This window comes from Danaus plexippus, chromosome 20 (assembly GCF_018135715.1).
Source record: "Danaus plexippus chromosome 20, MEX_DaPlex, whole genome shotgun sequence".
Taxonomy (NCBI): Eukaryota; Metazoa; Arthropoda; class Insecta; order Lepidoptera; family Nymphalidae; genus Danaus; species Danaus plexippus.
This window is the reverse complement of record NC_083550.1, coordinates 1,401,786-1,418,258: the sequence shown is the minus strand read 5'-3', so window position 1 is coordinate 1,418,258 and position 16,473 is coordinate 1,401,786. Positions and strand designations below refer to the sequence as shown.

Sequence of the window (16,473 nt, the reverse complement as noted above, 5' to 3'; positions counted from 1 at the left end):
TACACCCATTTTTAATGAGTACTTTCAATCCGAGATTCACCCTCGAATTTTTATTTATTAAATTATAACTAACGCTGTATACTATTTAGATTATACCAAAGTAATATGCTTCTAAAATTTTTATATAATAAATAAATAATAAAACCGATTAAAAAATAATGTAGTAAATATTCCAATAAAGTCGGCACTCATTAAAGAGAAAAGACAAATTCTCCGTTCGGAAATCCATTATTGTCTATATATAAAACCACATTAAGTCTATAGAAACTAATATTTATAGTTCTGTAATAGCCAGGCGCCACTGACGAACAAACAAAGTTCTGTTAAGTGAAGAGCTATGTAAATATCGTAATAACATCACGGTATTTAAAGGACGTCTTTTTATGTATATCCAAGGAATATCATATTTCTGCTAGTTTGTATGAAAATGTTACGTTATGTAGCTATGAATTTTAAATTTCCCATATAGTGAAGTATAAATAATGAATAATTGATAAAAGACAATAGTTTGTCGGTTTCTCACCAATTTATACAACACTACGGTTTAAATGCGTTCAAAAATTTTGTGAGCAATTTGAAACAAAACAATTATTATATCTAACCTTGGATGGTTACTGAGTAAAAAAAATTTTAAATTATTATTTCTCTTTTATTTAAAATTTTGAGATTTTTTTTTCTTTTGTTTGTGGGAAAAAAAATAATAGTTTTTGTTTAAATTTCTATCTATTTTATACCAAGACATAAAAGCTTTTTTCTCTTGTCAATATCAAAGTAATTAATGAGCCAATGTTACCATACTAGTGAGGTCGACCTTGACATATTGCTGAAATTTATTTACGCCCAGACTCGTCATGTCCTCTATTGACCTCGTGAAACAGTTACCTGCAGACCGACAAAAAACTAGACGCGGAAAAACTTGTGGTTATTCAGATAATTTACAAGAGTCACGGTGCATACAGACCAAATTGCAATTTTTGCTAGACATTTATAAATTTAATGGATTTTCTATTCTATCTGAAATACTTACGATTGAAATTTGAATGCACAGTGTCGTTGCCAATAGTAAAAACCTAAATCAAAAAGTGACGATCATTCTTCTTGCATGGATACTTGTATCTATCCATTTTTAAAATATCTGTTTTATTAATGTTTAAATCTATCAATTTATTCGCATTTTTAATTTCGTTAAAGCTCCTTGAAAACACTAAAACCTTTTTTCCCCTTTAACGGTTTTTTTTTATCTGTTTACAGTAGAATTTTTTTGCTTAAAAACTATTTTTACTAAATATAAGATTTGTCGAGACAAAGAATAACGATGAATGTAATAAACTCACGAAAGAAAATTACGAAATTTAAATAATTGAGAGTGACGTTCATGTTTTTGTCAAAAGAAACGCGAGACTGCGCTTTAACGTATAATTCCTATGAAGTTTATATTTTAATTATTTTTAACTTTATTCTGAAACATTAACATATTTCATGGCTTAATAATGTTCATAAAATTTTATTTTATGACAGGGTTCAAACAACTCTGAAAGTTAACATGGGGTATCGCTGCGACTCTATTTTAAACTTCCCTTTACCTATTTACGTTAAGTTCAAGGGCGGGTAGATTGAATTGAAATGATGTTTACATTGTTGAAAGAATTTACTATATATGGAAGAGACTGCCACCTTAAATATAAAGCCAAGTATATGAGAATAAAGTGATATAAAGTTCACTAAAGGCACTTGTAAATGTCATGAACAAAAGTGGTCTTCACTTTCATTTCAATGTTAAAATAATTCTACAAATTTTTGTTTTTATTGACACTTTTTTATATTTATTATATCAAGTATTAGTTGAATGTCAATATAAAAATCGAAAAATACGTTTATGTCATATTACATATTTGGATTCATTATTTTTTAAAACGTAAGACCTGCTACAAAAATAATATTTTTAAGTTAACTTAAGCTCTTATATTAGTTAGTATATTACAATTAATATAACTCAATTTCAACAACTATTTTTTCAGTTATACCTTTCTATACAGACAAGAAATCTGATCACAGCCTCGTGTTGTCTTTGTAAGCAGATCCGCGGTAAGGTTACAAGTCATGTTTATTATCAAAGCAAGTTCCGTATAGTATCCGACTCACCAAAGCTTTTACTTCTTTTCTATGATTTTTGCCATTCAAAACTATTTGAAGAGAATAAAAGACAGACAAATATAAATATATTTGAGCATTCTCTAAACGAAGTAAATTTAGTGTATTATTTCAGCATTTAAAAATATATAATGTTCATCAGACATCACGCAAACTAGCATTGAACATAAAATCAGTAGATTAGAATAATATTTGGTGGGTTGAACCCTTAACATTTTGATAAAACCCAAATAAAAGAACAGTAATATTAAACAATTAATATTTTACCAAATAAAACCTCAATAACAGGCAGTTAAATTATCATTGTCATAAAGTCTCTTTTCTAGCTTAGTAAATTCATTTCTTAGGAAGATTAAACTGATATAAAAAAAACTCACGCTTGACTGATTTGTTTTTAATTCATAGTGAGTAAGATCCCTTTCGCTTCATCCATATTAAACATCCGTCTGTTGCATTACAACCACTGCGTAGGATTCCTGCATATGTTCGTGAGAAATTCGTAACGTACACACAAACCCTTTGAGGAACGCCGCCCTCGCAAAAAGACATGTAAACAACAGAAACTCTAGGGGCCTTTGAACCCAACAACTATATTAACAGTTCTATTAAAAATATAGTTATATGATTTTCAAAAGAAAGAAACAAAATAAAACCATAATACAGTAATATATCTTCGATATGATTCAAAGACAAGTCCCAACAATTAGTTATTTCGAGTAATTGGGGTTCGCAAATACGTTCCAAAAAGATGATGAGCATCCCTAATAAATCCATGGTTTCAAAGACCTAATAAGAATAATTGCGAAACTGTCACCCTCTGTTTGAGAGACAGCAAAACGCACAAAACTCATCGACATCTGGTCACCTGACCGAAAATATCCAAAGAACTGGAGGAATACGATTCCTAGAATAGCATCAGACTGTAAAATGAATAAGAACACCATATGCCTGCGAAACTTTGCAGAAAACCAGCTCCAAATAAATACAAAGAACATTCGCTCTTAACACAATAAATATAAGGAATGTAACTGAATCCAAATTTTTGCATCTTATTCTTGTAGACACTGACAAGTGAATAATTTGTCATCTGCTTTTGGTAGCGTTGACGTTAAGCTTCGCCCCATTGCTAATGGTGTTTAGAGAGAACGGCCGATATGAACATCTCGCAACATTCTGTTATTTCAGTGGAATTTTTATTAACATATAAACATTATCTCTAACAAATGTTAAAAGCAAAAGCTAGTTTGTTGTAAAATTTATGACAAACTCACAGTCGCTTTGAAATAAATCTTCCGCCCTCGTTCGCTACTTTTCATATAACGCTGAGTTTCGTCTTCGCGAAACAAATATTCACATCGTTAAAAACTAACAACTGTATATTTTTAAGAAACTTCTTATCTCGGAATAGATTTTCATATAAAAAGCAATCACTTACACAACGGATAAGTACTAATGATTGTGATTTCGTAATTATCTACTAATCTATTCATATCCGTTGATGTAATAGATTCAACCGGATGATTCATCCGAATTAAAAGTTAATTAAAAAGGAGCCCGTTCGTGTTTCACAAACATTTATGTCAAGTACGTGATATATGGTAATACTAGTTCCACAAATATAGATCGGCGAGCCACTGAACTCTGTATCATGGCAAATATTTAGAGAAGGCAGCAAGCAGCTGCTAGCACGCGACATGTTTTATATGATCTAACACATTTCTAATGTTAGAACTTAACTAAATGTATCTGTGAGAATACATTTATTTACATATATCTATTTATTGATATATACAAAAATTTTGCACGTAAATTATAGTACTATTAGGACAATTTTTAGTTTAACGACATTAATTGCTTCATTACTTAAAACCCAAGCACCTATTCACGTTTGCATTGTTTCGTTTATATATATCTGTTAACAAATAGTGCTTTATTCATTATAAAGTATTCGGGACTTCGTTAACATTTGAGTTATGAGCCATGGTGTTTCCATTTCGTATTACTTTCAACTTTACATGCATACCAATACATTATCTGCAGCTGTCTTTGTCTCAGCTCTTTATGTTATTATTCAAAGGAATAACAAGAAGCTTACTGATATATACATTGACATACAGAAACACTTATTTTCAGATATCTGCGTACATTAATCCAACTTAATTATTATACTGATTTACTTATTTGACATTAATAGAGATTTTAACCGCGATACGTCTCGCTCCTGTGATATATATCATCGTCAATTAATAAGGTTATGTTGTTGACGTAACGATGAATGTCTTAGTGACTGGATGTGTCGCAAAATGAACCGGAGAGGAGAAAAATTGCAGCGGTGATATCAAAATTATATAAAGTAGGTAGACAAATAAAGTGATTTATTTTGAAGAAAATTAAGATACTAAAATATGTAATATTATAATAATTCATTCAATTTAATTTATCGCTTAGATTTATATATTTATTTTAAAAATTAATAAAATTATTTTTACTTATATCTTTTTAAATTAATCTGACATATAAAAAAATCGTCGCTTTTGATTTTTTTTTTTATATAAATTGATTTAATAATGTTACAACCGACAATAAATTATCTCCTGTAACTTAACAAACCTCTTAAGCAAGCATGTTACGCATCCTCCGTCTGTGTTCACCGGTTTATAGTTATCGATTGCATCTCCAGCCTTATAAATAAAAGCCTACATCTCCCCGAAAGACTAACGTTTAAGCTCAGCGTTAATTAAGACATTTTATCATTATATATATTATTATAATACATTTTTTATCACATTCCCTAGAGCCGTGGGAAAGTATATTGACGGTAGTATTAGCAAAAATCGGGGTTGTATCGAAATGCGCTTTTATTAAACAGTGCCGTAGCTTTGCAAACAAGCTTTATTGACTAATGATGCATGGGATCCAGACTTGGAGTATTCCTTGAATTCTATTAACAACCTTAAAGCAATAAGAATAGACCGCACATTGCCCTGACAGGGTTTTCGTTTTATGGGGAAAATATTAATCATTTGTGACGTATATAAATGCATTTATGAATCCATGCACATCGTGATAAATTGTCATATAAAATGAGGATGAACAATATCTGTTTGTAAAGAAATTTATATTAACGATACTTAATGTAATTTATTTGTAAAATCACTCTTCCTGTGTATGGTGTTACTTAGCTTATGCTGGATTAATCTTAGTATAAAAAAGATATGAAAATTTTATCGGTAAAATTCTTATTTTGTTAGTTTTTTTCTTGATTTAGTAACAAAATAACTAATATAATCATTTGCATTATAAAATTAATAAGAAGTAAGTGAACTGCAGGCATTCTTATGTCTAACAAGTCTCTGTATTTCTTGTCTTCTTTATCCGCCTCGTCTATTATTTGATTACTTTATACGCCGTAGGATACATTAATTGACTATCCTATCTCCATCGATAGGCGCCAACACTCAAATATCTTTCCAGCTATCAGATTTCTCTTATATCTATCTTAATAACAAAACAGCATTCAATTATCTTTCATTATTACGATCTAATAATCTGAGAATAACTTTTTGTAATGGACCTCTTCAACGTGTTTTGTTTTTAATTGTTATGATTTAGATTTTTTGTCATTACTGTATGGACATAATGCTTGATATGTCTATACAAGCAAACACGGTAGTCTTCGTTATGTAAGATTTCACTTGGAAGGTTAGTGTTATTTATTTTAACCGGTAACCATATTTATTCGGTGGACCATTGAATAACAAAACCGAAATGGCACTGCTAAGCCAGTCTATTTCTTACAGCTGTTAAATTTTTATTGTATGACTAAGATGGAGAGGCGAAAACAATTTATTTTACCAACTATAAAAATTTTACGACGTATTAAGAGTCAACTCTACTTCTGATTCTTGGACTGCTGGTTTTGTTTTCTTTGGAATTAGTGGATTTTTATAGATGTCAAACAAGTAATATATGTACTGTTTAACATATTTTAACGACATGTTCCTTAGTACAATTGTCTGCGGTAGAGTAATTGGTTGACAATGACGTGCTGCGTAAAATTTGACTTTAATTTCAAAGTCCAACGATTTGATGACATGTTTATTGATATACATAAAATATACTATATTTTCATGCTGTGTCACGCGATTCCGTAGTTTATTTTACTTTGCATTAAAAAATTATATATATATATATAAAATTTTTGTTGCAATTATATTATAATCAGTATGTAAATTGGAAAAAAAATAGATTAATTAGTATTTACATTTGAAGATATGTACATATTGAGTATCAGGACGCGTGTATCAACGGATGTCGGTTTTCTTTGCTCCCTGGCCGCATCCCACAAGAATATTATATCTTATATCAAAGCGTACAACGCATTTAAAATATTAAAAAATCCCTTGTGGGAATCTCGTGGCTGAATGTCGTGACCGGCCACGTCCTTCCCCAGCCTTGCTCTGTGATATTTGTATTCCCATACTGTTGTTATCGCGAATCGCACAATGGATTAACATCGCTCTTTAATGTTTAATAATGTTTTTAATTCCTATTGTTATTCTTATTTATTGGTTGCATGTCATTTACTTTAAATTCTGAATATATTGTCCTGTCGAACGCATTGTTATCTATATACGTTTGTTTATCTCCCATAGATAGTAATATCCCAAATATTGGTATTATAATCGCAAAAACTTTTATATTTCTCTATTCCTTATCTGGGATCGTGTTTGCGTAGGGCGAAATTGGGGTAAACAGTTAGTTCAGTGTCATCAATGTAAATATTTATGCTCTCGAAGATAAAGAAAGTGTTTATTGAGTTCTCGTAAAATGTGAGTCTTGGTAATAAAATTTAAAATAAATTTCATTGCTTATGATTGAATTGAGATACATTTTATTGCAAGCGTATTTGTTATAGAATGCTCTGTTTTAATATTAGTCATAGTATTGATATTTTGTTCTACTTATGTATTTATATTGTTAGTTGAGTGTTGAATGCAATAGGAATGAATATAACATTTAACAGAATATACAAAGGGATGTACGGTCTTAATACAGACATTAGTTTTACTTTAATCTGATAGCTAAACGTCAACCAAGTCTAAATGGTCTCCGTTCTTCCGAGATTTTAGAGATGTAATCAAGAATCACAAGATAATAACGGGGTGCATCCAAATCTGGTTGACAATTATAATGGTGTATGTTTCCTGCGACGTAATGAGTACCAAATGGAATAATTCATAAATCGATTTGAGACCGTGAAGGAATTAATTTTTTTATTTTGTTTTGTTAATTATTAAGAGTTTTTATTTCAGAGTTTCCTTATATTAAGGAATTGCAGGCGTCCGTAACGAATACACGCGAAGCAGCAAAAAAATGCAACAATAATACCAAATTTATTTAGTGAATCTCAATAATTCAATTGATGTCGAATTGCAGTCATGTAGAAAATGATATTATAAATATGGCTTGCAGTTCGCCGTGAATAATAAAACAAAGCCCTTTCCAACGCCTTTGCGATGCGTCCCAAAATTTCGTCACTGTGCACATTTAAATTCACGCGGCCAACAGATTTTCGTTAATATATCATTGAATGTTTTGAGAATTTTAATATCTTGTATCGGACAATAAAAATTCAACGAGCGTAGACTTTAACCCATTGTTAGATTGGGATTTTAAATTTAAAGGATCTTGTTTTAGCAACGATATCTGTTGAAATTTTTGATTTATCGTTTCCTCTTGCAAAAAAAACTTATTGACATTATTTCCTGCGAATCATTAGATAAGTTCGATTGCTTCATAGTTTTTTCTTTATTGAATTGCTTCATTGTTTCATTCTAAATACCTACATAATATTATATTGACAGGCGAATATTTTGAAGTTGTTGTCTCTTGTTAAAACCGAATAAATTAATGATTATTTTATTTCTTAAATACTATTGCATTTAATCTGATAATAATTTGAACGAAATACCAGACGAGTAAAATATTTATATACTCACCCAAAACAATGTCTCTGGCTGAAACCGTACATGCCAGAGCCACGAATGCGATTGTGACAGCTATTGGCATTTCGCGCCAAAACGCAATGGCGGCCTGCTTCATGTTTCACGAAGAAGCTCAACTCGTCTTATTTGGATCCATTAGCTTCTGGAACAATGGAATGAAAATGAAAATAATTTTATATATTTTTTCACAGGTGTCCATAGTAATTTTGAAGTGGTTGCAAAGCCTTCTAAATATTTAGTCCGTAGCCTATTTCCCTCGATGATATATTTGTTTCGATGAACATCTGTTACATTTTCAAAAATAGACATACACATACAAAGGCTATAACATTTAATACGTAATGCATGTTGCGAAGCTTTGAAATACAGGGTGCGTAAAAAGTAATAAATGTCAAAATGCATTCCCTTAACTGCTGGCCAGATAAGTTATTTACTGTTGTATATTCACCAATCCACACCTCGAGCTCGTCTTATCTTAGGCATCAACCATAAAATATTTAGAAAAATTTATCATATTGAGCCGATATTATTTTTGTCAACCATACTGACCATTAAATGTCAATTTTGACAATTCTGATTTAAGACCGTAATGTATTTTAATTAAGATCGAAAATCGCACTGACGTCATGAAATGGGACGGATTATAAAGTTCTTTTTAGGCCGTGAAGAATTTTTTAATGCATTTTCTGCATTAGAGCAAGTTGAGTTATAATTTTATCCGTTCGTTTCTGTACGAGAGTTCGTTGGCTCGGTGTAAAATTAAACATTAAAATAAACAGCGATATAAAATGTCTACAGTTTTGATTCAACTACAGAGTCAGTTTATAGAAGGGTTGATTTAAAAATATATATGTGGTGTCGGGTAGCGTTTGACAAACATTCTTATTATTAATGTTCGTGTAATTCATCTTAAATGACGTCATTTGCTGAATTATACGTAAAAGAAAATGTCCGATATCTCTAATTGATGAGTTACTGATGTCACTGTCCTTTAATTGGTGAAACAAAGTAACAACTCTGAAATGTAATAAATAACAAATCATACAGCTCGTTTCACGGACGTTGACATTAAAATTTATGGATATTTGACCGATATTTCAAAATTAATCTCATTGACGAATATCTTGGCCGAAAATATAGATATTTTTATCTGACAAATCATGGGTCACAGTAGTGAAGTTTTATAAACTTAAATAGATGCCCATAAATATATGTGAAAGGAGGTTAGAGAAAAAAGTATTTTATTGCCTTACTCTGTTTTATGTTAGTTTTCATTAGACCGTATAACACGTGCCTTAGACTCATATATCACGGCGATGAAGGGTTAACTTCGCATACCTATTTAAAAGTGGATATTTCATTTGAGGGTTGGATTACCCTTTTTATTGTTCTTACCCTCGTCATGAAAATAGAACTTTCAACAATCTGGTTCAGATGATATATTTTGGGCGGTGGTTTTATAATCTGTTATATAAAAATGACATTGACATAAATGATAGAGGGGGAAAAAATGTATTTTAATATTAATCTCTACTGACTGTACTGATATTCTTGTTTTTATACATCCTATTTTATTTTTATAAAAAAAATATAAGTGTATTAATATTCGTTCACTGTTTTTTATATCATTTCTATCATACTATACTTAGAGCATCTAATATTACTCATTTTGAAATACGATCTACAACATAAGTTTTTTGACGCGAGAGTTAATTTTTGACACTAACAAATAATTTATTTACCAGCTATTATACACACAGAGCGTTTTTTATGGCCTTTTACTACACAAAAAACGCATCGTGCGCACAAGACATATCGGTGTTAATGAAATAAACAATGATATAACAGTCGCAGTGCGGGGCCAGATGGCGCGTGCGGCGGTTTTTTATAAGAATATTGATAAACAAAATTATATACAGGATGATTTAAAATTATGTCAAAGAATTATTACAATATATTTTTCATTCGTTAGTCATATAAATGAAATCGATCGCCATTTGTATACAAAACGCATTATGTACCGCAATTGCTTTACAATTATCTGCCACTGAATTGCTCCTGTCAATAAACATCGGTCTGTCTGACCGCAAACATAAATAAATAGACGGGACACACGTGGAATAATTTTATGTGTACAAATAAATTTCTTAACGCCATTTCTTAGACATCGACATGTTCCTTACGTAGAACTTATCAACTTCACAACAAATCACATAACTATATATGTTGTCCTATATATGATATAATTGAATGATATCAAATTTAATTGTGTTTTACAACAACAGATATCTGGCGGAACATGAGAACGGTTTGTGGCGAATTCATTTCTCGTTTCTACAACATCCTGTGTAAGGAAACGCACGTGTACCGTAAACTTCCTGTCAGGATTTACAAATGTGTACACCTTATTTCTATGTAATAAAACTCAAAATGCCGCTCAATGTCTTGATTGCAATAGCATTATCCATATGATTATAAACGCTCGGACTATTTCATTAAAGTCTTTATTGGTTCAACGTGCTAAGTTCCGTGCGTAAAAGGTAAGAAAAAACTTTAAAAATATTCTTTATATAAAACATAGCCTAAATACTATATAGATTCAATAAATATCTTACAAATAATAAACATTACAAAGTAATATAAATGAACTTTATACCTACATCCGTAAATTACCGCCACTTTCGAAACTGAGCCATCGAACCGCGTTGTTCAATATATCATGCTTTGTGTTTCGCGAGTTGTTTCATTGTGTACCAATAAAAGGAGTTTTACGAATTTATGATCATTGTCATTTCTCAATCTTTTCCTTTATTCTTGTTCATTCATACAAAAACACCATCAAGTATTGTACTGCCCACGCTTCGCGATAAATAACTTACATTTATCTATACAGACATCGCGACGGACGGATTGATTTATCATTATATATACTGGCATGGATAGTTTTACTCAAGAAATGCGATAAAGATGTATGTATTGAAATTGTAGATTTAATTCATGGATATAGAATTTATGCTTTAAATATAACATTACTTCCAAACATATTAAATATATTTTTCATAACAAAATCTGACCCTTTAAAACGAATGGTAGCCAAATCTTAACAACATCTGAGATAATATTGTAGTATTTCTTAAAGAGTTACTTAAACTACTTGTAAGCGATATCCATTCAAGTGGATTCCAACACATTGCTGCTTATTACTTAAGTACGTTTAGAAACACAGGCCCGCCTCAAAACTTGAAGAGCATTTATGGTAACATATAAGTAAAAATTATGATAAATTTTTGAAAACTTTTGTGTAACAAACAGATATAAACAGTAATATAAATTATCAATATTATTAAAATGTAATTTTTTTTACAGATTGTTATAATAGGATTGATATTTAACTATTTTTTATTACTCCAAATTAGTGATAGCCGACTGCTCTGTAATACTAAAACAGAAAAGTGTTGCAAATTGTTTAAATTCGTTGGAAAATTAAAAAACAAAAATGTAACCCAGTAACTTGCCAAAATAGGCTATATTATTTTGTGATTTTTATGATTTTGAAGGGTCTATATGTACGTGCATGATAAAAAAAAATTGTCTTATCTTCTTATGATAACGGTTCGAAAAAAAACTAGTGGATTGTGGAGTTAAAAATAAAAACAGAGGAATGAAATGTCAAATTTTAATTTCATTAATTTAATCAAAGAAAATTTAAAATGAATGAAATAAAAAATGAAATGTGGATGATTATGAAAATAATTACGAAGTAACACTTTAAGAACCCTACAATGTCACCAATAGGCATCTTATACATTTACTTAAGAACCAAATATAATCAATTCCTTTAACGTTACTGCAAATTCAACTTTAACATCACACATATAAGTTTCAAAATAACTATGACAGCTTTCTTTACATATACATATACGTTTTTATAATAAAATAATGTATTCGCCAAAACGCGAACTATATACAAATTGTGTGTGCGATCGGTCAAATCTTATACGCAATAATCTATTTCTGTAGAATGAGTACACTGTGCTTCGTTTAGATTGTTGCTTGAATATCAAGTCGATACTAGTACATATATAAACACTAAATACATTATAAGAAACATGATTCAATGAAAAAAAAATAAAAACTAGATAAAATTAGCATTTAATACACGAATTAAGTCGTGGTGGCCTAGAGGTTAAAGGTCCGCCTCTCGTACATGGAGGCGCGGGTTCGAAACCTGGCAAGTACTAATGTTATTTTTTCCGAGTTTAATATGTACTTTCTAAGAGTATATAAACACCACTGCAAGATGGAGAAGGAAAACATCGTGAGGAAACCTGGACTTATAATATCAAATTAGAAGTTTGAAATCGCCAATCCACCTTGAGCAAGCGTGGTGATTAATGCTCTAAGCTTCTTCGTGTGAGAAGAGGCCTTTGCTTAACCGCGGGCTCTGATATGCTGGTAATGATGAAGACTTGATTAAATATATATATTAGTAAGAAGAAAATCTATTTCCATGATATGCAAGTAACTCGATCGGTTCAAATAGGTCTGTACTAACGTCTGCTGCTTTCTATCTATCAGCGGTGTCTGCGATACAGTAATCCAAATATCGTTCGGATAAACCTCTAACTCCGATTAATACGAAGTTAATTTGTTACATTTAAAATTGTATTCATTATCTTATTTATCACGAGCCTTGTCACATCTTAACTGAAAAGTCTGATTAGCCAACAATCAATATTAACACTTAAAATTCCAATTTAAATTCAAATTATTTTTTAAACATCATATTTTTAAGAAAAAAGATTGTATTTATATTTCTATTCTTAATTTAAATCATACGTTTTGAGTAATTGATATATTTTTTTTTAATCGATCAATCATAAGGTTTCAAACTAATAGAATTTAATTTATTCTGCCATTTATCTTTTCATATTTAATAGACATTATTGTACTAAATATACAATGAGATTTTTGTTAAAAAATCCAATAATTTATCTTCCTACCCTCATATCCTATACATTACGAACAACTACCGACTACAAAAGATATAACTAAATTCAATATAATTTACCAAAAAAAGCTTCCGCTGACATTAAAAGGCTATTAATTCTATTTTCAAGGCCATTCATAAATTTATTTAATTCATACAACTATAGGCTCTATTTTAAGAGTGTTAAAGTGGGTAATTGTATAAAAGTATTAACCGTGTGGGCTATCGTATGATATGATCCTCCCCTTCGCAATGAAACGGACAATTGTGTCCAAACGATTTGTTAATATGTGTCCGAGATTTATTGGTGATGTTAATATATCGATGAATCCTTTGATTATGTGTCGATGATTTTAGATAAAAAACTATGAAATCGAAAGCCTTATTTTTAATCTAGATTGTATCCAAGTCAATTAAATAACATATTTGTTCTCTTTATAACATATTTGTTCTATTAGTTTTTCAAGAAAAGTATAAATACTAGCATATAAACAAATCTAAAATGTATATAAGGTGTTAACAAATTATTTTAGAAGAGAAAATTAAAAAAAAAATATAAGTCTTCACTTTGTTGGCACGATCCCAAGCTATATATCCGATTTCGCCGTTCATACGTCGACATATAATTTTATCGAGTTAAATGTGACGTTTATCGATACTATCACATCACTATCATCGTTATTCAATCGAGCGAGTCGCGACCATAACGGTGGCTACAAAATGTTACGTGATGCGCATAACGGATTCCGATACGCACTAACACATGTACAAATATATATATGTACATATATATATATATATACTTAATATTTAATATACCCTACGTATGATATATGACGTATACTTTATTAATGATATAAATACGTCTTGCAAAATGTCTGTTTACTTTTTAATAGTAGTTATTTTAAGTAATTTACTTTATGAATTTTTCTAAAATTAATTTGGGTATTGCAAATGATGTGGTGATAATTGATGCTTCATGTAAATTAGATCTAATGTCGCTGTCATTACGGTTCTAATTTGTTTATAGAAGCTGTAATCCTGTCCGCGGGAGTATAAATTAACCGTAATTTGTCTACGAATGAAATATTCGATGATTTTACGATGCCAGTAACAAGATTGACGCTACACAAACAAACGATGTACATTTGTATATGTATATATAGTAGTTCCTGATACATATACATACACACACATTTATATATAATACATATATAAGTATGTTTACACACACATATATGCATGTACATATAAGGAACCCCCAAAGAAATTGTTAAAGCTCAACGCTATATACTTTATATACAAAAATAAAATCTGTTTTAAAACGTGAGTTTATAAAATCTATTTCTATTTAATACCAAATGCCATTTAAACTAATTAGTATAAAAGTTTCATTTCTTTGATCTTAATTTATTGTGTACTTTTCCTTCACAAAATTAAGACTAAGGCCGCGGTCACACAGCCAAAGCTACGATCATATTTTTCGCCAGTATTACGTCAGGTTTATCTTAATTCTAAAACATTTAGCATACGAAAATAGGCTTTGTACTTCAGAAACAAGGTTAGTTATTCTACGAACGTCATTTACATCTTATATACATGGAAAAATAATCCTTGAATCTATATAATAAAAGCGAATTCTCAGTTCACGAACATCATAAAATAAATTATTGCCAATTCAACTTATCTCGTTACAAAGATGAATGTACGAATAAATATTTTAATGTTATCAAAAATCGACCGGAACGTAGTACTAAATGTTCGCTTCAATTAGATGATGCGTTGTTATTTCCAGATGTTAGGCTAGCTACAGATTGACTATTTTAGACATTAGGATAGGTTTACACAAACGACAAATTAACAGTTCAAGACGATTATAGAATGTAAATTTCATTAATCGCATCTTATTAACGTTTCAAAATATCTTAGAAATGTATTATACAAAGTGATAATGTCTTTATGATTTTAAATTATAATTAAAGGCAAAAAAAAACCTAAAATATTCGGTTTACAGAAACTAAAATTAAATAACAATAAACCTTACAGAAGAATCTTTACATATGTATATAATTTATTTAAAATAAATTTTACTTAAGATCAGACCAGGTCATATTTATATTTAGACTTGAAAGTCTGGATGTGGGAAACAGAGAATTTGTTTACATTGTAAAAACTGCATTTTCAGAAACGTCTAGCTATTTCTGTTAGCGGTCTAAACCATTCTCTTTGCATGTGGTTTTTTGGGGTATTGTTAACCTCGCTAATATTTTTTCCTTTATACTTATAGTACATCCTTGTTCAATTATAAAACTTAAAATAGTTCAAATTGAAACATATTAATTAAATTATTTTACTAAACAATACATATCTATATTAAAATAATAACATTTCTAATACTATGAAAACAATTGTCCCATCAAAAAAAAATTCTAATTCCAAAGAATTCTTTCCAGTACGACATCTTTGATTCCTTAACAGTTATCGTAAGTATAATTGTAAATTCCGATGGTTTTACCGAAATAAACATCTAACGGTTATATAGTTTTATCGTTCAACATCAGAGGGATTCGGTCAAAAAATATAATAAAACAACCACTCAGAGTACTTCATTACTATTTCCATCTGAGTACTTTATTTCGACATATATCGACTTAAACAGTATAGATTTATTTTTGATCTGTTACTCACGACTCAGTAGTGATAGATGTCAATACTAAATCAGAAACAACAAACGTATTAATTACATTTGTTTTTTTTTTATTAATACAACACAGACTACACACACTTAATGCATTATTAGTTAAACTTTTTTTTATCTGTGCTATATTTATTATTTTTATCTGTGGCGAGTTAGACATAAAGTTTGCAATATCGACCTGGTTACCTGACAGGTATTATTTTTAATATTAAAACAACAAATTTCTGTATCCTACGTTTTTAATGAATGTAGGTTATATAATGTATACAACAATGGAATAACAAGTCCGTCTGAACGCGATATTGATGGATGGGTTTAAAGCGTATGTTTATTGCTCTTTACCTTCTCATTGACTACTTTAAACGTTTTTGGTCCATATTTCGTGCGATAGATTAATTAATGTTAATATCTTGATTGGTTTAAAATAATTACCTGAGATTGAAATATAAGATTGCTGAATTATAAATGAATTCTGTCAATCGAACTAGCATCATTACATGTCAAATTTATATTCTGACTTAATTAGGGAACACTGACACTACTTTTATATAGTTAAGTCCTCTATAGATATTCGTTAGAATAATTATTAATTCCTGTCTCGTCCATAGATCTTTACGCGTATCGAC

At 29.9% G+C, this 16,473-nt stretch overlaps 1 protein-coding gene across 3 annotated transcripts in view; it reads right to left on the bottom strand.

Annotated features, from left to right (window-relative positions):
* The window catches only part of LOC116773883 (fibroblast growth factor receptor homolog 1-like), a 40,173-nt gene that overhangs the window by 16,492 nt on the left and 7,208 nt on the right, over positions 1–16,473 (bottom strand). For 2 of the 3 annotated variants that reach the window (XM_032666443.2, XM_032666441.2), the window contains exon 2: positions 8,154–8,301. In XM_032666443.2, coding sequence (XP_032522334.2) covers positions 8,154–8,256 — 103 coding nt within the window. In that variant the 5' untranslated portion in view covers positions 8,257–8,301. The remainder of the gene's footprint in view (positions 1–8,153; positions 8,302–16,473) is intronic. The other variant, XM_032666442.2, reaches the window with a different exon arrangement.